This window comes from Perca fluviatilis, chromosome 6 (genome assembly GCF_010015445.1).
Source record: "Perca fluviatilis chromosome 6, GENO_Pfluv_1.0, whole genome shotgun sequence".
In the NCBI taxonomy this organism is placed as follows: domain Eukaryota; kingdom Metazoa; phylum Chordata; class Actinopteri; order Perciformes; family Percidae; genus Perca; species Perca fluviatilis.
In genome coordinates, this window is record NC_053117.1 from 26,901,262 (window position 1) to 26,924,516 (window position 23,255).

At 38.9% G+C, this 23,255-nt stretch overlaps 3 protein-coding genes across 6 annotated transcripts; 2 read left to right on the forward strand and 1 right to left on the reverse strand.

Annotated features, from left to right (window-relative positions):
* The first annotated feature begins 537 nt into the window (after positions 1-537).
* Positions 538-6,258, forward strand: gck (glucokinase (hexokinase 4)). Of its 2 annotated transcripts, none has more exons than XM_039803535.1 (10): positions 538-707; positions 1,182-1,344; positions 1,480-1,649; positions 1,869-1,988; positions 2,146-2,241; positions 2,359-2,458; positions 2,577-2,760; positions 3,433-3,588; positions 4,001-4,234; positions 4,425-6,258. In XM_039803535.1, the coding sequence occupies exons 1-10, from the start codon at positions 627-629 to the stop codon at positions 4,570-4,572; spliced, it is 1,452 nt and encodes a 483-aa protein (XP_039659469.1). In that variant the 5' UTR covers positions 538-626; the 3' UTR covers positions 4,573-6,258. The 2 variants fall into 2 exon arrangements, with proteins under 2 accessions (XP_039659469.1, XP_039659470.1); XM_039803536.1 differs by having other exon boundaries at positions 1,495-1,649; positions 4,425-6,253.
* A 683-nt stretch (positions 6,259-6,941) lies between these two features.
* myl7 (myosin, light chain 7, regulatory) lies at positions 6,942-9,167 on the forward strand. Its single transcript, XM_039803323.1, has 7 exons — positions 6,942-7,044; positions 7,250-7,351; positions 8,075-8,150; positions 8,334-8,438; positions 8,523-8,601; positions 8,706-8,754; positions 8,842-9,167. Exons 1-7 carry the CDS (start codon positions 7,042-7,044, stop codon positions 8,944-8,946), a joined length of 519 nt encoding a protein of 172 aa, XP_039659257.1. The 5' UTR covers positions 6,942-7,041; the 3' UTR covers positions 8,947-9,167.
* A 1,864-nt stretch (positions 9,168-11,031) lies between these two features.
* On the reverse strand, positions 11,032-23,242 carry agpat9l (1-acylglycerol-3-phosphate O-acyltransferase 9, like). 3 transcript variants are annotated; one of them, XM_039803322.1, is made up of 14 exons: positions 23,132-23,242; positions 19,647-19,846; positions 19,459-19,522; positions 16,241-16,389; positions 15,995-16,140; positions 15,145-15,219; positions 14,944-15,033; positions 14,759-14,852; positions 14,545-14,660; positions 14,133-14,188; positions 13,824-13,909; positions 13,561-13,689; positions 13,051-13,130; positions 11,032-12,195 (listed from the first exon to the last, which is right to left on the reverse strand). In XM_039803322.1, the coding sequence occupies exons 2-14, from the start codon at positions 19,788-19,790 to the stop codon at positions 12,087-12,089; spliced, it is 1,338 nt and encodes a 445-aa protein (XP_039659256.1). In that variant the 5' UTR covers positions 19,791-19,846; positions 23,132-23,242; the 3' UTR covers positions 11,032-12,086. The 3 variants fall into 3 exon arrangements, with proteins under 3 accessions (XP_039659256.1, XP_039659254.1, XP_039659255.1); XM_039803320.1 differs by lacking the exon at positions 23,132-23,242 and adding an exon at positions 20,193-20,306; XM_039803321.1 differs by lacking the exon at positions 23,132-23,242 and adding an exon at positions 20,188-20,282.
* Between the last annotated feature and the right edge of the window lie 13 nt (positions 23,243-23,255).

Genomic DNA, 23,255 nt, shown 5'->3' on the forward strand with positions numbered 1-23,255 from the left:
CCTCACTGGGCTGAAAAGTCTCTTAAAAAAATTACAGTAATTAAACTGAATAACAGACAAACAACCTAAGGTAGGGTACATAAAACATATATCACAAGATCAAGAATATTTAGCAAAAGGTTTAATGATCAACATTTGTAAAGCTATTATGAATGTCAAATCATATAGTTCAGAATGTAATGTATTGTGAGTATAGGGCATGCATTTAATAGGTCAGCATATTTCTTAGTTATTAACATTTGTTTTATCAAGAGAGGATAGGAAATAATTGTGTATATTCAATCATGGTAGAGCTTCATGATTTTTGAACAGAGGCTATACTTCTGTGTGTGTGTGTGTGTGTGTGTGTGTGTGTGTGTGTGTGTGTGTGTGTGTGTGTGTGTGTGTGTGTGTGTGTGTGTGTGTGTGTGTGTGTGTTTGATTCCTGATGGCCAGATGGGGTGAGTCTGGGAAAGGGTTGGCGTTTACGTCTGGTGTGGCCAGCCCACTTCAGCTGAGCATAAAAACAGCTGAGGTTCTCATTGAGTGCTACCCACACTTCACTGACTCTGCACACACACAGGGAGGACACACTCACCACACACCTAGAAACACACACAGAGGCTCATTTAGTTAAACCTGTGAAGATGCTTTGTGTCAGCTCTCATCTCGACCAGATGGTGAAGATGCCTTGTAGCTACAGCTCTGTGGTTGATAAGATCCTCATGGTAAGATTCACTTCTCTGTCCAGTAAGACTTTGTCGAGGTTTAAGTAATTTGTAACTTTGGTATTGCTGTGGATGATTGCTTTCATCCCATGTGACTGTTACGAGAATTAACCATAGTCTTTACACACAGTCTATACACATCTGGGTGAGGAGCTTGATTGTATTAGATGTTCAGATGCTACTTTGTTCTGTATTTTACTGAAAATATGGTTGTATGTGGAAACTCTGAAGCAGAACATAAAGTCCTCTGCACATTCATTTCATCGTTTTGTATTGTAAAGAAGTGATTTTTTTCTTTCGTTAGCATCTCATTTGTCTGTGCTCTGATTCCTTTTTGTTTTTTTGCTGTTACTTCTTCTGGTTTTCCTTCTTGTTTTCAAAAGTGAAACCTCACTTCTCTTTTTCTTTGTAGTTAGCCTACATAATAAGTCCCTGTGCGAGCTCCTGACCTGTTCTTCTCTCCTCTCGTTGCAGGTTGATCAGATCCTGTCAGAGTTCAGGCTGAAGAAGGAGGAGCTAAAAGAAGTCATGAAGAGGATGCAGCGCGAGATGGACAGAGGACTGCGTTTAGAGACGCATGAAGAGGCCAGTGTCAAAATGCTTCCAACGTATGTCTGCTCCACCCCTGAAGGATCAGGTAGATACTCATTCTTCCATCCTAAGATTATCATTTTTTTTTTTTTTTTGGTAAAGTCACACAGATGTCACCAAGATGTAATGTAATGATTATCACCTGTGCAGGTAAAGCCAGTACGTGCACGTTCAGATGTAGTGTGTGTTTTAACAGAGGTGGGAGATTTCCTGGCTCTGGACCTTGGGGGGACGAACTTCCGTGTGATGCTTGTGAAGGTGGGTGAAGATGAGGAGAGGAGCTGGAAGGTGGAGACCAAGAACCAGATGTACTCCATTCCTGAAGATGCCATGACAGGCACTGCTGAAATGGTAAGCTGTTCCTCTTTTATTTACAAAGCAATTTGTTTTGCGATATCAGTGCTTTTATTTGTAGTTTCACTTGTATGTGACTGTTCAAAACTATCTTAGAGTGGCAAAGAAAATTCTTCTGTTTTTCTGTAAACAGTGTTGTAGCGTTCTCAGAATGAAATTAGCACTAATTATAGTGCAGGTCCTCCACATATATCATCTCTTTCACTCTCTCTGCAGCTATTTGACTACATAGCAGAGTGTATGTCAGACTTTTTGGACAAACATCATATCAAGCACAAGAAGCTTCCTCTGGGTTTTACCTTCTCCTTTCCTGTACGGCATGAGGACATTGACAAGGTAGGAAGTCATACTGTACATTGGACATACTTTAAAAACAAAAACAATACTAAGATCGCTCAAGAAGTCTCTTTTTGATTCACTATATTTGCCAGATTTAGTTTTGTTTGTATTGTAAGGTTTATATATTTTAGGTTTGTCCTTTTCCTTTCCACAGGGTATCCTGCTTAACTGGACCAAAGGCTTCAAGGCTTCTGGGGCAGAAGGGAACAATGTTGTGGGTTTACTCAGGGATGCTATCAAGAGACGAGGGGTGAGTTACTGCATATTAGAATCTCTGCTTTCTTAATAGACAACAAAAGACTCATTTGTAACACCTGTTCACAGCTGGATGACTCTAAATGCATTCTGATTTGGTGTTTTCATTTAGGACTTTGAGATGGATGTGGTTGCCATGGTGAATGACACAGTAGCCACCATGATTTCCTGCTATTATGAGGATCGTAGCTGCGAAGTCGGGATGATTGTTGGTAAGTAGTTATAAACACACACAAGAATTAAGGTGCTACTGAAATGCACTCATGTCTGTGCAGAGACATGCGGACTCAAGCACACCTATGGTGCATATTTTTGCTTTTTGTTTACCAGGCACTGGTTGTAATGCGTGTTACATGGAGGAGATGAGGACTGTGGAGCTGGTAGAAGGGGAGGAGGGCCGCATGTGTGTGAACACAGAGTGGGGGGCGTTTGGAAACAATGGGGAGCTGGAGGAGTTCAGACTGGAGTACGACAGAGTGGTGGACGAAACCTCAATTAACCCTGGAAAGCAGCTGTAAGTTCATGCAGTCCAATTCACACATAGGAAAGCTTTTTTTGACCCAACTCTATATGTCTTTCGACTTCATTTACTGTATGCACTCAAGTGTTCGAAGCTTATTGTAGTATGTCTTTAAAGGTGCTGGGAGTGAGAGATTCACACTGTTATTTAAAAATGTGCCACACACTCCCTCCCTTATTCTCTTATTATTGTTTTTATGAATTAATCATCCTTCTGTGGCAATGCTCTCACCTGAGGTCTTTCTGTAGTTGCTAGGCTACCAGTTGTTTTTCCTGAAGATGTTTGTAAATGGCTAGAGCCCTCTTAACGTCAGTGGTCAGTCAGCGTGTAGGGGTGTCAGATTAATGACCCCTCTCCGCTGCTTGCCATAGTGCCTGTCGGCCTAATGACTGTTTACCTTTTGCACTGGCAGCCCCTTAACACAGACAACTGCTGAGCCCAGCCTCATTGAGCCTCTTTAGCATTGACGTTGGCATCCTTGTCATGTCTCTTTCTTTGAAAGAAGAGAAAGTTGTTTGCTCATGTGTTTTGTGACGTACATATCCTTCCTGTTTCTTCCACCATTTAAACATCCTCTCTTGAGATCATGTTCCTCTTCCCATGTACCCTTCCTTTCAATATTTATTTTAAGTTACCCGTCACTTCTTTTGTTCTTGCCTCCTATAGATATGAGAAGCTGATCAGCGGGAAGTATATGGGTGAGCTGGTCAGACTTGTTCTGATGAAGCTGGTGAATGAAGACCTTCTGTTTAACGGTGAAGCCTCAGAGCTGCTGAAGACACGCGGCAGCTTTGAGACACGCTACGTCTCACAGATGGAGAGGTGAGAACCATTGAATCCTAACCTGGCTGCAGTTGGCCACCCACTTAAGAGACAACAATTCTTGTTTAAATATATGTTGCCTATAGACAATCAGACAAAAGATGAGTAATGATGAAATTGATAGACATTCATGTATGTGTATACAATCGTTGCATTTTCATAAGCACAGAGGGGGAAAAGCACAAAAACAAATAATAATATAAAGCCTGTTGTGCTATGTGTATGCTGATGACATAAGCTTATATAACTGGGTTGATGGGGAATATGGGGAAGCAATTTGGTTACCTGCAGTAACAAGGTACTTCTATAATATATCAACATAGTAGTAATATCAGTATTTATGTATTATGAACATAGTGGGTATAGAAACTATGGCTCTTTTTAATTTAGCCTTTTGCCATTTTGTCTTCAGTGACACTGGGGACAGAAAACAAATCTACAACATCCTGTCCTCGCTGGGTGTTCTGCCGTCAGAGCTAGACTGTGACATTGTGCGTCTGGTCTGTGAGAGTGTTTCCACTCGCTCTGCTCATATGTGCGGCGCCGGGCTTGCTGGTGTGATCAACCTGATGCGGGAGCGACGCAGCCAGGAAGCCCTGAAGATCACAGTGGGGGTTGATGGATCTGTCTACAAGCTGCACCCATGGTGAGTAATGCTCCATGTTTTAGAATATCTTAGATTTTTGAATATACTGTATGTAAGTACTTAGCAAAGGAAATACATGATTATGTGGGAAGATTTGCCCAAAATGCAGTGCTTTAAAATTTTCTTAACTGTGGGACAGATGGAAATTTGACTGATTCTGTGCATTAAACATGTTGTTTCTCTATCTCAGTTTCCGTGACAGGTTCCACAAAATAGTCAGGGACCTCACGCCTCACAGTGAAATCACCTTCATCCAGTCGGAGGAGGGGAGCGGTCGTGGAGCCGCCCTTATCTCAGCAGTGGCCTGTAAGATGGCAGCATGCATGCTGACACAGTAAAGGGAGCTGTGTGCACTGAGCTGTCTCCCGGCAGAAGAGCGGTGAAGCAAGCCTGAACTCTAATCTGAGAACATTGATGACATGTCATCAACAGTCGGCAGCTTTGACCTTTTTCGGGCTCTGAAGGATGTGTGTCAGCAAACTGGACGGCTGGAAGATGTACAGACAAGAAAGCAACTTGTATTATACTATCTTTGGTAAACTGTAACAAGAAAACTGTGAAATTTACAGAAACTTGCTGGCAGCAATTAGCATGCAAGTTGCTGTAGTCCATTTCACAGTATGCTTACTGTAAATGTAATCACAGTATGTACAATTCTGTAATTGTTATTACAATAATAATCTCAGTACTGCAACTCTTATCACAGTAATAGGGTACTGTATTTTTACTGTAACAGGTGTTAATGCATTCATTTTAGTACTGTAAATATGTAACGGTAAAATAATTACATACTGTAAAATGAAGACACTGTTTTTCACACACAAAAAATATATTTATTGTATCACTTCATTCAACATTCATTCATCATTTGAATTTACATTTATTTTGTATTTTTCATTTTGTAAACATGTTTCATTTTGTAAACAACAAAATTACTTTCCTCAAGGTACAACTCTTTCCTCTTTGTTCAAGTCACCCTGACTGTAAACTGTATGCCCTGGAATTATTTTGTTTATCTTGAACGCATATTTCAAGATTTTCAACATGATTAATGTATTGTTTTATTATTTGAGGAGATATAGTTAATTTGACTGTACTTGTAGAGACATAAAAAAGAAAAATAGTAATAATAAAGGAGTTGTTCATCACAAAGATGTGTGCAAGTCCTCTATTGCTTTACATTTGCTTTCTGAGACTTGCATGTGAAGACAGTCACATGTATTCCAGAAATATTGATTAAATGTGAAAAAAACACAAAAACATGACATTGTACAAATTGTGACACAATATTTTCAAGTAATTTTTTTTACAAACAAAACCGTAAATCCTAGCACTGGAAGCAATTAAAATTTCCAGTTAAAAGTGGAAATGTATAAAAACATGTAAATAAAATACGCAGCAAAAACTGTAGAATTTTAAACAATGAAATGTCTAAGACTTAATTTATTGTTTCTGAACTGGATACTTCTTCCTGGGCTGGGTTCTTCTTCTCTGCAGTGGAAAGATATAAAGGAATTATTTACAGATGTAGACATTTTTAGACTGATGGCCCTATGACCATTTTTGTTGACAACACTAAATAAAGTGTAGTAGCATAGTGCAAAATGTACCATAATTAAAGACAGATTACTGTTTTTGTTGCTGAAAAAAATATCCCGTTAAAATTACAGAATTTCGATTAACAGGAAAAAGATATGTACTGTTTAATGCACCCGCCAATGAATTTTTACCATGATGCTTTGCAAATCTACATGCTGTATACATGTTCTACAGTAACATCTGTTCATTATACAGTAATAAAGCTGTAAAAACTACATTTATTGTGTAGCAACAGACCAACCTGAGCAATTTCAATGTTTCTGAACTTGTGTATCACTGCCTGTTGATAGTGTTTGGTATGAACTGGCCCATTTCAAAAATGGCTGATGTATTATTGATGATATATATCATAATACCTGTGCAAACTTGTTCATACATAACACAAGGATTGTTTTGTGAATGCTGTTGTAAACTATGACTAAATCAAATTCATTGCTTTGTTGTGTAGTATTTTCAGATTTTTGAGCAATGAAATATTTCTTGGTATTGTATATTTAAACATTATGTTTACAACTTTATGTGTTTAAGTTTTTCATATATGATGAAATTTGCTTTGGATCTGAATAAGCTTAATTGTAAATTACATTGCTAAATTAAACTAAACTAAAACACTTTACATTTATGTTATTGTTTTTTTCAATTGCCATATGACTGAGATGGATTAGCCAATGTGTTTTAGGTTATGTGAACCTGTAAACAAATCTTGAAGTTATGGTTCTTTGTCACATCTGTATAATGGAACAGGAAAGTGCAGTCCAAAGTAAATCAATAGAGTTTTAAGAGAAGTGTTATTTCACTTAAAACACACCAGCTGCTATATTGTTACGCTAGTTTTATTTGATCACAGTCTTTTAATTTTCATTTAAACAGATTTTTAAAATCAGAGTTATAACATAAGAATAGAATTTAGAAAAATATAAATAGAACTTTATTTGACTGAGTGACTGTCAAACGTCAGAGGTCACGTTCCCCTGTCTCCTCTCTCCCTCTCTGCTGTTCGTATCTCCATTTTCTAGCCCAGAGGAATCCTGTCTGCTTCACCTCTTATCAGGTACCTTCAGTGACACGCAGAGAGCAGCCATGGCCATGTAAGGGGCTGTCCTGTCCCCCACAGGCTATTATAGGAAGGAAGAAGATAAGCTGGGCCATATATAAAAACCCACCCCACATCACACCTCGACTGGGAGTCCACGTACGATCATTCAGACATGGTAAGTCATCAGCGGTTTTGGTCTTTCCATACTTTGAGTCAGTGATGAAGAAAACCCAATTAAGGATTACTATTATTCTATCATATTGAGGTTGCTGTGTATTTAAGAGCACATTTTGTTATTGTCTATTGCAGTTGTTTTGTATACTTCTGGAGTCCAAAAATCTCAGTGTGTAAACCGAATGAGTTTGTGTCCATCTTCTCAGGCAAGTAAGAAGGCCTCCAATAAGAGACAGAGGGGAGCACAGAAGTCTTGCTCCAATGTCTTCTCCATGTTTGAGCAGTCCCAGATTCAGGAGTTCAAGGAGGTACAGTACTGCATCTTGCCCTGTCTCCAAACAGTTCCCTTTAAAACATCTCTTGGAGGAAATTTGCGCAGTAACCTGTGATTTTAGATTTTCAAATCCATGCAAGGGAAGGGAAATGGAAATATAAGTGCTTTAACTTATTTCGTTTAATTAATCTCTATCAGAACGATTTTTTTCCCCCATGCAAGAGGGACTTTTGAGTTAATAGCTCGATTCTTTAAAGCAATTGTTCATTTTTGCACAACCTACATTTTGTAAATTTCAACAAAGAACAATGAAAATAGAATGAATGTTTCAAATTTTAAAGTTAATGTATGCCATAATTACCCAGGCTATTTTTTTTTTAGAAAACAGGTCCTTGTACAAGAAGCCTTATAAAAGATCAATGCAACAATTTCATATTTCAATTTTCAGCAATTGTGAATGATGTAGAAGTGCCCTTGGAGATGCAGATTGGAAAGAGCAAAATATTTTTTACTATTCACTAATAACGCTTTTTATGACTAGTTTCACCTCTTTTGACCCTTGTCATTGAGAAGAAAGAAAAGCCTGAAATGCAACTCAACGTACATTCTTACATCTGGTTATGAAATAAATGATTATTGTAAACTGCGCAGGGTGAAATATCTCCTTTTTAGTATGTCTATCGTTTTTAATCAGCCTGCCAGCACTTTTGAAAACTTAATTCTGTATCATTATTATTTTTTGGACTTTGACCCACAGGCTTTTGGCTGCATTGACCAAGACCGAGATGGTGTTATCAAAAAGCAGGACCTGAGGGAGACCTATGGACAGCTGGGTATTTTCTTTACCTTTTTATGTACAACTAAAAATGAAAAGGCTCCACTGATGTAACCTGCTTATGTTATTGCATTTGATATATTTGTTTAAATTAAATTGGTTTTTGTGTGTGTGTGTGTGTGTGTGTGCCTTTGTGCGTGCGTGTGTTTGTGTGTGTGTTTGATTCCTGATTGTGTACCAGGGAAACTTAATGTCAACGATGAGGAGCTGGATGCGATGTTGAATGAGGGGAAGGGTCCCATCAACTTCACTGTGTTTCTGACTCTTTTTGGGGAGAAACTCAACGGTGAGAGCTTTTCACAGATTTTCAAACAAAAGATTTTTTGATGAACTTTTAGAAGATGCTCAATGATGGTTTGTTTTCCTCCAGGCACCGATCCTGAAGACACCATACTTGCTGCCTTCAAACTTTTTGACCCCAATGGGACCGGCTTTGTTAATAAGGATGAGTAAGATACATTTTATTAATTCTTTTTCATATTTTCCATAGCTGTAAAATTACAGTATCTTATTTATCCTCTCCTTTTACATGATTTGTGTCTTGTTTATCCAGGTTTAAACGGTTACTGATGAACCAGGCTGATAAATTCACAGCAGAGGAGGTTCGTGTTTTCTATCTTAACACAGACTCTCAAATCATTCTTTAAGACAATAATCATCAGGAAAATTGTCATCTCATAAACCTCTAGGTGGATCAGGCCTTCGCTCTCGCTCCCATTGACCCAACTGGCAACATTGACTACAAGTCCCTCTGCTACACCATCACACATGGAGATGAGAAGGAAGAATCCTAACCAGGACTGTAGTCAGGTCGTACAGGTCATCTAAACATTCAGATAACTGTTTGTACACTGGCTGGTTATCATTCAGAAACATTAATTATTGATGGAATAATATTGAAATATCTGATTCACTCAACCTCAACTAACGGTTATAAATGCTGCAGTTCTGTCGGTATAAACATTGCCTAATTTGTTTGTATGCTGTTGAGAATAAAGTGTTCCTCAAAAGCTTCTTTGTTGATTACAAATGCACATTTTGTGAAGCAACGCTGTATATGGAATCAAACTAAAAACACCTTACTGTTGCTGTGATGCCGATGGAAAAACATGAACATCACACAGAGAAAAAGTCCTATCTGTGATTATTTAACAAAGAAGAATAAATACGTTTAACTCAACTCATCAAAATATATGTAACTTTTTGTTGGGGGGGGGGGCATTGTAGGCCTTTAATAGACAAGACAGCTGAAGACATGAAAGGGGAGAATGACATGCAGCAAAGGGCCGCACGTCGGAGTCAAAACCGCGGCCACTGCGCCAAGGTATATGGGTGCCCGCTCTACGAACTGAGCCATCTGGGCACCCAAATATATGTAACTTTAATAAGAATCATATTCACACTGTGCGCAATGAATAACAAATGAATGAATAAAAAAAGTAAAGGAAAATGGCATAAAGACAGGAGAGAATTACATAATGGGTTTTAACTCAAATGTTGTTGATTTTAATATTTTCACTTCACTTTACAAATAAATGTTAGTACTAATTACTTCCTTTCAGAGACAAGTGGATGAGCCGACCAAGACAAAGGCTATATTTCCTGGTTGGTAAACAGTTAAAAGGCATATTTACCTTAATTCTGAAAGTGAAGTAAAGAGGATGTCAGTGGTTCCATCACATTCACAATGGCTTATGTGTTGATGTTCCATTCTTTGGGAAAACTGTTGCCATGGATACAACAACAAACACCACCATAAACTCCCCGGCCACATTTTCCTGCTCACACAGCAAACAGCCAGTCAACAACAAGAGGACTAGGAAAATACTGCACGGCAAGGTCCACTTTCAGCACATTTGCAACAGCAGAGTTCATACAAATGATTGTGACTTTATTTTGGATTTTCTGAAATTTGTAGTTGTAGTTGGCAGATATGCCTATTGCTTCTGGAGCTGCAGGCAGGGTGGGTGTAGTAACGCTATTAGATACGAGCACAACACGGACATCAGATGGACTGAGGAGGAAGACCGAACCTGCCAACAGGAACTGTGACTCCTATCTGCAACGGTGGGTAGATTTAAGCAGCACAATTCAATTGTTTTCACTCAAACAGAAATTCTAAATCAACCAGGACTGATAAGGATTACCACTTTAAATTATGTTTATGAATAAGTGATGGAAACTAACAAAATAACTAGCTAAATTTAAAATCATAGTCTAAAATAAACACAAGACATAGTGTGTGATGAATCTAGGACTGCTCTGACCGTAGAAACCATCGTATTTAGTTAGGTAAAACCATAGGAGATTTGCCATGGAGCGGCTTTATTGGCTTTTATTACCAAGAGATAAAAGCAGCTTAGTTTAAACACTGCCTGTCTGAATCAACAGCAACCTGTTTGTCATTTAAACTGTGCAGTAGACACAGATGCCTGATGTGAGGCACTATTTAGGCTCATAAAATATTCACTGTCATTTGTTTCTCCCGGCTGGTTCACTTAAAAGGAAGACACAGGAAGCCCCATTTTAAAGACGCACTGGCTGTTCTCCACAACACATTGTTGTAAATAAATTACACTCAGCTGAGTTTCTTGGCAATCATGTGTAAACCTATTTTCGTTGTTGATATTGCAGATATCAGGAACTGAAACAGAGAAAGAACAACAAAAGTAACTTGTTGCAGGTGAGTACTGTCATCAAGTAGAGGCTTGCAGCTGATTGATTCAGAGGCTGTCACTGTGAATGTTGTTCATGTGATTAAGTGATGTTGTTTTTTTTTACACAGGGCATCCGGGACAACACAGATCCGAGTGATAATGAGAATGATGGTGAGGACGCTGACAATTTGAAACAAAAGAAATATCAGGATTACGTAAAAATTCACAGTTACAGTGAGTGAACCTTCTTTAATTTCCTTTAAGGAGCCAAAGAGGAAACCCCAGAGGAAAATGGCAGCAGTGGGATTCCCTCTCCAGTACAACTACCAAGTGGAGAGAGATCCAGAAAGTCTAAGCTGTGTGTTATCCTCTAAGGCCGTCACATGTCATGTGGACATTTAATGAACTCTTTCACACTCAACATTATCAAGTATTATTTAAGTGCCAAACCACTGTGTCTCTTGCGCTAATGCTTTACCTTTGCAGTAATGTGAAAAAATGTGAGGGGGCAAAGGTTACCAAAACACTGTGCAAGTAGTTTCCTTTTTTGAATAACTATCAGTGTATCACGTCTATCAGTGTTAAATGCAATAACAGATGATTGTTCATCTTTTAAGTGAAAACTATGTTATAAATGTGCTTATCAGTGTTAATTATTTTGCAGTACATCACTGTAAGATCTACATAAAACCAATATTTAAATGTTAAATTCACAATTATCACAGTTTTTATCTCTTCAAATTGCTTATATTTTTTAAACAATGTCACGTTATGTTATAAAACAGCAAATCTACATAATACCTCCAGGTTATTTTTGCCATTGCATAATCGACAATGGGTATTAAAATTGTAAACTAAAACTTATCTTAAAAAACAACGAACAACACATGAATGAGTTGACATGTCTGTGATACATTCATGAATCCAGTTTTTCTAAATGGTTTTTGCTGCAATCAGACATTTCATTCTAAGCTATTTTCTCAGCATTAACATTCAATTACAACAGTAGCTACAGTATCTTCAGCAGCAGTAAAAACAGAGAGCTTTCCCTTCTCACAGTCACAGTCTGCTCCTCATAAAGTTCAATATTGCACTTTTCTGTGAATCACTGAGACTCTCCTCCTTTTAGCTTTAACTGAGGTTTCACAGTGTGTCCACTTGGAAGTATTCCCTGTCAGGTCCAGCTAATGGGAACATACTCGAGGAGAAAGGCCTGTTTCCAGTGTATATTCTCCAGAACCATGGCAGGAATTTGTACAGCATACCGGTTGGGGATCTCAGTCACTGTTGCTGCTGCTGTCTTCTCCCACCACCATACTGCTGTACTGTTTCTGCTGCTCCTCTTTAAATGACTCCTTCACCTTTGCTCTCTTCAGGCCTCCATCCCTGCAGAGGCAGCCAGGTGGAGACAGAACAAACTGAGAGTGGTGCTAATTATATGACAACATCTATTCAATGTAAATGAATATCACTGTCAAGCTAAAAAAAGAATATTCTCTGGTGTTTTTCATGTTTGACATTGACTTAAAGGAATGCATTTCTTCTGTGGATTAAAAAACGTTACATTTTCTTTGGAAACATTTTCAAAAAGCCATTAAGTTGCCGTAATATAATGGTACAATTCTGAATGTGTGTGTGTTAAAACCATAGACTGTATAAAATATGGATGTAGTCTCCGTGATGTCACCAATAGGTCTCTGAAGAACAAAAAAAATGCTTAAAGTGGGCGGCTCCCGGTAACTCCAGCCGTCGCCATCACACACACACACACACACACACACACACACACACACACACACACACACACACACACACACACACACACACACACACACACACACACACACACACACACACACACACACACACACACACACACACACACACACACACACACACACACACACACACACACACACACACACACACACACGTCATAAAGAGGGAACTTTATGACCAAAACCGTTTTTTTTTTACCAGGCTTTAAACATGTTTATTTCTGCTGTAACGTTGGGGATTTTAACATGGGGGTTTATGGGGAATGACTCCCTTTTCTCATTTTTCAGCACCAGAGGTTTTTTGCTTGGGTAAAACACTATTCTTAGTCACAGATTGAGCCCTAACAAACTTCATATACTCTTCATATAAAAGTCCTTACAGAACAAGTCAAAATGAGAAGAAAAATACTCCAGAACAAAGAAATAACAATCAACTGAAGAAAGTAAAGAGGTTGAATCTTACCATTGTAGATCTACCAGCCCTCCCTGGTGAGCGATGGCTGATTTAACTCTGTTGGCAAAATGGACAGCATCTTCCCCCTCCTGTTATTTTTGAATGAACAATCTCAACTCAACTCACAACTCAACATCTCAACAACTCTATATACTGTTATATGTGTGTGTATAATGTGGAGGGGTAGGGGTGGCACCTGTGGGCTGGACACATGGCTTTAAGCCGCCTACACATGATCTGCGGTAAAACTGCTCTGTGCTGGCCGTTCCATTGTTTTGCTATGGGGAGAGCAGTGCCGCCCAACTAGGCGCAGCGCTAACCCTGGCGCACTGCTTGGAATTGCGCTCAAAGTTCAAATTATTTACACTTGCACCTCGTTGCCGCTGGCCTTTCAAGGCGCAATCAATTCCAGAAGCAATGATGACGTATACCTGCGCTTTGCCTCTGTGCTTTGCGCTGATCATGTGTAGATGGCTTAATGCATGTGTCTGCTCACGTGCTTCGGCACGTCAGACACACCTGTTGGTGCATGGCTGGCAGGTACCAGACATTACAGACGAGGGCCCAGCTGGTCATCATCCTCAGCAAGTAACTGACCATGCTATACTTGGAACTGTTCCAGAAAGCATCTCCAAACTTTGGGTCATACTGAGAAAAGTAAAAAATAAATAAAAATAATACATAGACATGCAGTAACGAACTGTACTTTAAAATATATGTGAGCCAGTAGGCCAGAAAACATCTGAATGAGGGATGAAGATTGACAGACAGGACTGAAGTACCTTAATGGCTACTGGATATATCGTTGCTCCAATTTCAAAACTTCCCTTTTTAAACATCATGACAGATGTGTTGTTGACACAGGTTCCTGTGGAAACCAGACATCAGGAGATTAAAGTGACAGAGTTGTGTGAGCTCTGTCCAAACCCACATGAAATAGCTGCTCATTTGTCACATCTGAGTGGCCAGACTGCCATCAGGCACTGGGCTAAAATAACAACACTTACTGAGTCTTATCTTTGATGTTACGAAGACAAACATACAACTGCTGTGGATAATGTAACTCTATCTCTTTACATGGTCACACTTACCCTCAGGAAATATCAATATGGGAAGCTTTGTCTTGTCATTCACATGATCCTGCAATCTGGAAGCAACACAAAGAGGTAATGGAAACCATTTCCTGACTATAAAAATATCTACATATTGCACCTTTGAAGAGTGTTTTTTTTTCACATTTGGGACAATACATCAAACATCTGGAAGGAGTGTCTGGTTAAAGATGTGATATAATGAGATACTGGAATCCAAACTGTATGAGTCACTGTACAGGATACACTTTCCAAAACCTATCTGTTCTTGTTTGGATAATAAGAGATTTTACTGCCAGGAAAATGCCAACCTCTCTGAAAGCCAGAGCAGCCTATAAAAGAAAATACAGGCGAGAAAGACAAGCAATGACAAGCCAGCAAAGAGTGTTGGAGTTAAGGAGTGGAAACTGACCTTTTGGTCACTAGGTGGCGATCTCTCATCTCTGCTCTCTCAAACCAGACATGAGGACACGACCGCACCATGGCTCTCTGGAGGACTCCCATCAAACCTCCATGTACCTGACCCACCTGATAAACACATTTTGACAGGTATGGCAGCATGTCATGATTTAGCATGATAAAGTAGCTATCAGTATAAAAAAAATGTTAAATAAAAGTTTTTGTACCATAGCATAACACCCATCGTTGCAGAGAATCACAACGTCAATAGGAGAGGTGTGATTGGCCACACAGATTCCTCCTTTTTGGGGTTTATTTTCCCTGTTGTTGCAAGGTGAAGACATGGAGTCATTATCAGATGATATTCCCGATCTGACTGTTAGAAAGTTACATGGTGAGGAGGCTCACTTACCGGTTGTGATAGTGGATGGTGGCAGAGAGTCCTCGAGCACAGATTCTGTAGCACATCACATGGACCAATTCACTGAGCCAGAACTTCATCCTGAAAACACACATACGCAAAGAAGCACACATGAGGAGAGAACCATCTCCATAGGAAAATAGTTAGATATGGAATATGACTATTATTTGGATCGTTATAGTTTGTGGTCACCTCCAATTTGGAAGTAATCCAACTGCAGATGTTCCTATGACCAACCAGGTGAGGCCAATGCAGGCCAGAGTTATCCTGGAGAAAGTGGAACACATTTATTCCTCAATTATTCAGCAGAAAAAGAAAAAAACAAAACATGCACATAATATAATACTGAATAGTTACACACAAATTAAATAGGTGTATGATGTTTTAGATTTTTTATTTGTAACTTAAATGAAAAATAAAAAATGAAAACTGAACCTAGCCCTCACAAAATACACAAGTAAGATCTGATAGCAAGCAAATGGTGGGTTTTAATGTGCCAACAATGCTATTTATGAAGTTGAATCCAATAGCCAAACATCCACAATTTTTGGTGCGGGTCAAGCTTTAAAGGCACAGTAGGATTTTCCTAAAAAAACAATGTTTAGACTAATAAAAAAATATACAATCATCACTTATAAGACCCTGCCCTCGGCCTGTGTTCTCTTATTTTGCGGTGTTTGGAACATTTCTGGCCGTCAACCTCTATAAAAATGTAGTGACCAGGTGCCAGATAGTAAGCATGCATCTATGTAGAAGCTGCAAAAATGGCGGACACAGCGGCGAAAAAATGCAAATACAGTAAGGCAAAACGCCAAGCGGGCGAAGCTTGTTCCAAAACAAGAGTGGATCTGATTTTGATTTTGTATTTCCATGACTTGCATTTTTCAATGGGCTTCTATGTCAGCTTATACATCATATTTACCAGAACAAATGGTTCCGCCCACTAAGGTTTGACTCAACCTTTGAGAATTATTTCTGTCTGGATGGCAACACTGCATTTGTATCACTACAGCTTAATTTTTCAGTCTCAGTATTGGTGTACCTGAGCGGGGCAAGGATGCAGTATCTCACAAAGATGCCGAGGCCATAGACCAGCGTTAGCTTCAGACTGATGTACTGGAAATCTTTGTGGGAGCGAGTCAGTAAGTTCCAGGACACCAGCTCCTCTGAAGTGAACCGCTGGGTCACCTAAATTTAGAAGTGAATGTAAAATCAGGCTAGCAAAACAAGGCCAACTATTACCATATACATAATAAATTGTGTTCTTGCTAATAAAGTAAAAATGTACCTCATCCTCTACAATGCTCTCAATTCCTCTCCGGGTGAAGTAGAAACAGTCACTAAGTGTAAAATCACCGCCCACTGGTGGTTTGGGTCGACTGCGTCTAAGTTCCTCTAACTCTTTCTCCATAGAGCCATCTTCCCTCTGGATGAGACCTGACACACGTACACACATGGATTATTATTTTCTTAGTAGCAATGTGGAAAATGAGTCAGCCTTGCAATATCTTTTAAGATTGTGTTGATAGGCTCAGAAGATGAAATAGTTTCAGCCAACTAAGAACATTTATCAAAGTTCATTCAGCAATGTGTTTCTTGGAAGGACACTGGATACCGTACTTGACAAGAATGACATAAAAATACAAAACTACAATAAATCAAAGCATTAAACCATTTCTAAAGCATGCAGAAAAAAAAAATCAACAGCAACTTTGCTTCACATAAAGATGTACAACATGTGTCATTTGGCATAATGAAGCGGATTCATCTACAAATTTCGACATGAAATATTGGCTAAGAGCCCTGAAGAGGAATTGCATTACATTTCTCACAGCACCCACTTACCAAGAAAAGTCACCTTAACCAACAACATGTGTCAACAAGCAACCTAAAACCTACATTTTGACCTGAAATACACAATAACAACAAGATAACTGAGTTTTCCAGAGAGTTGTCTTAAGTAATGAAGGTTGTACTGCCTGGTATCTAACACTATCTACCTAACAATTGTCAGAACAGTTAAGAGTTGGCCTCAGCATAAACTCCACATTATCAAATAACTCAGCAGGCAAAGTCCAAAACCTAGAGTAACAAACTCTTTCTTCAATATTCAATACACACTTTCAGAACCATGTATGCCTTATCTTTGTTATAATGCACTTTCAGTTTTTGTATTAATCATTCATACTTTAAAAGTGTACCACTGACATACTCCGGACTTTGCAGAAGCCACATTTACCTGATATTACTATTGTCTTTATGTGTTGCAGTGGGGGATATCTCCCTCTGCAGCTTAGTGACCGATAAAGAGTTGAGTAATTGCTTCTTGTGAGACAGGCAGTTTCCAGAGCAACTATCATAAAAGTTCTAGATAACACTCTATAATACAGGGTAAGGCCTCTTAACTTACAGTTCAATATGGACGTATGAATCAGTACATACTTATGGTTTCTACTGGTACTCTAATGTATCGGTACAGCGGAACAAAGGAGTAACAATTGGGACATTTAGAGGAAAAGATAAATTACTTATACTATAAATATAAGTATTTTAGTAAGTACTGGGTATTTATGGGGTATTTCAGAGAGGAAAGGAATAATGACTTACTGGAAGTATTTTAGTAAGTACTGGGTACTTATGGGGTATTTTGGGGGTTAAGGATAAATTTACTTATTGCCAACTGCAGCAGTCCTGTACGCATATAGACTTTAGACACAGGGGGATATAGTATCACCATCTCTGAGAGCAGTCCGCTTGCTCAGAGGTCAAAAGGCAGAGGGAATACAGGAAGTAAACACATTGCGTTATTTTGCTGAGAACCACCACAACGGTTTTATTATAATGTTACATCCATGGGAACGACGACTGTGGCAGACAGTGAGAGGATTAATGCCTATTCACATATTGGTTAAGAGTTATTAAGCACAATACATCAATTTGTTAGCTGAATATTATGTAATTGCTGAGTTTAGGTTTGGCAGTGGAATGAAAACAATGTGTGCTTCTGGAGCCCGTTAGTTAGCTCTGCTAGCCACTAGGCTAATTAATGCTATGCAAGATGCATTGGGCTTATGCTTATAACGTTAGCATGTTGTATGGGGAAAACGTGACTAGGAAAATACAGTCGTTTAGTCTGTGAACCCTGTGACTTATAATAGAGCGAATTTTGTAAAGTAACTGTTAAAAGTTGTGAATCAATTGAAAGTAAACTTTACTGCACAAGTAAGCTATTTCAGTTGTTTTGCTCCCTACTCACTCCAAGTATCATTAGCAGCACTTTCCAATTGCATAGATACATTTTATGTGTTGTATGTAAAAATAGTTATTTGTGAAGCCGCAAAATACTTGCTTAACTTGTGTTAAGGAAATCACATCTGAAAAGTAAAATTATTCATTTGTTCTTTTTTTTTGTCATGGACAAAAGCCATACTGTAACAAAAAAGCCTTGACCTCTTCATCATTCACATTTTCATCAGAGGAAAAAGAAGAGCAACAAAACAACAATAAAAAAGCAAGAACTAAGTATTATTTAATGGAAATAAATAATAGTCATTAGGAAATTAATAACAGTTTGATTTCAATAATAGGGCTGGGATGATATGCTTTTGTCCCGATTCGATTCTTTCACGAAACATGGGTGCCGATTCGATTTGTATTGCAATTTTCCTTTATTGCGATTCTATAAGTATTGAATATTGTGATTTTCTTTTCTTTAAAAAAAAAAAAAGTTGAATAATACACTTCTAGAGACAATATATCATGAGACATTTCTAAAAACTACATGTTTTCTAAAAAAGAATGCACATCCCATGTCAGTCAGACAGGAGAACTGTGTAGTATGCAAATACTACATAATCCGTTGATTTTACAGGGTACTATATGGTAAGAAGAACACAACAGTGCATACTCTGTTGTTACTGTGTACATTACTGTGTTTTTACTGTATTGTGTTTTTGTCATTCAATGACAATACAAGCCTTTCATAGCTGTGCACTTGAGAAAGGTAAGTTTGTTTTCTATTTCAGCCTAAGCGATATGAGCTGCTACAGTAATGGATGAACATGCCTGCTGCTGTAGGAGCAATTTAAAAAAAAATATAGACCCATTACAAAGTTCTTGGCTCATTATTATTCCAAATGAAGTAGAAGACAATAAACAGTGCAGTAAACTGCCCTGAAATGGGCAACATTTGTTTGTATTCTAGTTTATCCATTAGTATATTATGTTTTGGTAGCACATTACAACTGTGAAATAAGTAATACCATGATTACTTAAGATGTACCCTGTAGGTACCCACCCAGTACCTACAATCAGGTTACTCTTTCAAAACTGGGCAATATCATTGCAACATGCTTGCCCAGACTTGTAAAGTGTCTTGTGAAATCCAGCATTACAGCTCACATATGTCACTAAACTAAAAGGATAGTATCAACTTTTCATTAGAAGAGTGCCCTTACACAATCTACTTATCAGTGAACATTTCCATACACATAGTTTTCTACTCACCATTAGATGCAGAGGCTTCCAGTTGTTCATCTGCATATCCCTTCTGTATCTTCAGAGTGGCCCACTGTGGAGGACAGACAGAAGACATTAATGGCCATGTCTTTTATGTGGAGCACTGTATGAGAAGTATCTGTGTTTCTTAAAAGCATGTACATCTGCAAGGGAAAAAAAATATATAATAACAGTACCTCTAAGGTTTTCACCAGGATGGTCATGTAGGTCTCAGAGATGCCCAGTGAGAAGCCAAACATGGCTGGGATCATGATGAGGCTGATCACGAGGTACAGCCAAATCCTTAGTGCCCAAAGAGCAAATGCCCAGAAATCCTCCATCTCTACCTTATTCCCTAAGGTGTACAGCGGCCCTTTGGCTCAGATGTGGTGCAATCCTGTATGTGGGGGGAAAAGTGTTTTTTTGAATATAAATTCACCATTGTCACCTAAGTACAGACAAAAGATCCACCCTGTCAACAACAACAACCACAATGACAAGGGGAGCTAACAAATGTAAATACAACGTTGACAGTTGAGTTCGAATCAGGAGTAAAGCCGCAAGAGGCAACGAGGCTACACTTCACAGAAACACACAGCGCACAGAAACACTGACAATCTGTGAATAACTGACAGGATTTCTCTATATTTAGACTAGAAGACTGTAAAGGACTTATGGGCATTATATCTGTTCGTTTTCTACAGTAACCAGCATTATTTTCAAGTCGCACTAGCTCACCTTACCTGCCACAGTCCTTCCTGAGGAATACCCGAATAACTCAAAAGTCTGAGCACCGAGATCAAACACGCCTTTTTACTACTAGAACAAAGTTCACGGAGCAGCCATAGGGAGTAGAGCCCAACAGCGCCCCGTGTGGACAGTAAAGGAAGCGCATACACGTGGCTCAGTATTCATGTCTGGTAGGGAAATAGCCTACTTGTTATTGTTTGTTCAAATTTTATTTTGTGATTGTTTCTGATGCTGTTTGTGTTTTATCTCAGTTCGTCTTCTGCTGTACTCAGGTCTCTCTTACAATCTTAATCTCAATGAGATTACCTTTTTAAATACAGTTTATAATTATAGAATACAAGGAAATAAATACAAAATGTGAACTAGCTGGTTTATTCTTGACCTTGGAAATGGCAGAATGGCAAAATTATTATTACAAGGTCCAAATATTTGTTTTTTCTGGAGTTTTCTGTGGAAGCAATTTGCTCTGAGTTAACTCTGTCCACTGATGAAGACCACAGAATATGACTGAAAGCTCCGGAAATAGCTCAGGAACATGTAGACCTTTTGGTAAGAGGTTTTAGATTTTAAAAAACTATTACTATACTATTTCTGTAGAAAATGTGTGTGTGTGTGTGTGTGTGTGTGTGTGTGTGTGTGTGTGTGTGTGTGTGTGTGTGTGTATATATATGTATATATATATATATATACATCTCATTGGTCAACTTTATGTAGTGGGTTCCACTGATGCATCAACTTTATCTCATTGATTTTTTATTTTTTGATAGGATGATTACTGACCTGAACTGATTACTGACCTGAACTGATGCATTTTGGGAAACAATAGATCTGCTACATTGAAATACCACCGATCTCTCAGACATGTTACTCACCATAACACAGGGAAGCCTTGATGAGGAATGTGGCCAAAGTCTCTCTGTGTAAATTAAAAGCCTCTCTCTCCCACCTAAGACTAACAAAAGGTCCTGATTATTTTTCCAGGTTGGACATTTCACAGTCTGTTGCACATTACTGTAACAGGGGACTTGGGGGGGAGGGGGTCAGTTAGGGTAATGTCTGTGGGAATGATAAGAAGGTGAATACTTGGATACTTGGCAAAGATGCATTCTTTTTTTTTTAAGTTTATTTTTTGGGCGTTTTCAGCCTTTATTCTGATAGGACAGCAGAAGACATGAAAGGGGAGAGAGAGGGGGTAATGGCATGCAGCAAAGGGCCGCAGGTCAAAATCAAACCCGGGCCCGCTGCGTTGAGGAGTAAACCTCTACATATGGGCGCCCTCTCTACCAACTGAGCTATCTGGGCGCCCAGCAAAGATGTATTTTCAAAAGAAAACTGCCTGCCAAGGTAACATACTTTGTGAGTTTGTGAGCAATTAAGTGTTATATCTTCATCCATTGTTGATCAATCAGGCAAAATGCCCAGAGCCTGCAATTTTACTCCAGGTAGACATTCCAGATGTGAAGTAAAACACTAACAACACACTAAGGCAATGCGTGTTAGTTCTAAAATAACAGTTTTTTTTTTATCTTAACACCTCAACACAAACACAACAACTCATACAACAGCATACAACACTGCTTCTATCCCATGCTTTTATTGAGTCCCGTTGGGGGAAAACCCCAAGTGTGGCCTATTAGTGTTGTTATTGTTGCTGTATGGTCGACTGAAGCCAACTCAAAGCTCAATTGTCATAATCTGTGTGGAACTGTGTGCAATCAATGGTTTACTAAGTTATTTTTAGCAGGGGCCCTTCATGTTCCAAAATGATCTTCCCTGTTCTCCTAAACAGATTTCTGATAGATTGAGAAAATCTAACAAACGCTTCACTGTTTAAAATCCACTGCCCCATTATCCAGCAACTTCTAGCTAAATCCTTTGTATGAAAAATAACTATAAATCTCAGATGCCATTAGACTCCACAGTTTAATGAGTTCACTGCATTGTCTACCTCGGTGCCTCTAATGGACCGAGACAATGAAGGAGGGAATGTGTCATGTCTCAGTATTTAGTCACACATTAATCTGCTCACCGGATAAATATTAGACAACTGAACCCCAGCAGTATTACCGAGAGGGGTTACAGCTTTCAGAGGATAGGCTTCAGAAAAGCCTTTTACCCTGAGCTACAGATGTTTGCCATGGTTCATAGGGGCTTTAAATCTTCTCTGGAAATAATAAATAATGTCCTACAGGGGGGTATTCCACAGTGCACCACTAATATCAGACCCGCTTGTCTATTTTAATAGTGGAACTCAATGGAGGCTGTATAGCCAATATAAGGTATTTAAGTGAAAGTATTCTTAGTGTCCAGTTTCTCTGAACCCAAACACTCCAGCACACTGGAATCTAATTCCTGGTTGATGCAAACGGATATCAACTCTGTTATAAAAAGGCATGTCTGTATAGAAATCATTGTTGGAAAGCCTTAGCAGCAATATGGAATGAACAAATATTTGTCCCTTTACCTCAACTAAAACTAAAGAATGCATGTGTTTGCACAGAATTGGATATATTATTTGACTTAATACCATTTCTTCCTCATCGAACTAAGAGATTAAACCCTTTTTCCCTGACCCTCACCTGACGCCTGAGACTTTTACCCCAGTGCCCCAGAACTCTTTATTGCCCACCCCCCACCCCCAACCTCTCCTGATCCCCCTTGGCCCTCTTGCCCCACCACTAAAAAATATCCTGTGCAAAGGGCAGAACTGCAAGCAATATTACTTGTGAATTTGAAAGGGATGTGAAGAAAGGTGCATGATACATATCTGAAAAAGCACACATAACGCACACAAAAAAAAAAAACTACAGATGACAATTTAAAATATGTCAAAAATATAATGGAAAGTATGTTGTTGTGTGTCATTGCACATTTTTAAGTGGGTATATGGAAATCCTGGAGCTTTCTTAGTGGCTATATAGCCTACTCATACCTGCATATCACGTAGACTACACCACTGCTCTAGTCCCCCTCGTTCCTGCAAGGAAAGTAGACGCTGGCCCAAAGTACACTCCTCCCCTCCTTCCTCCACAGAGCCGGAGCTTTCTCCCCCAATA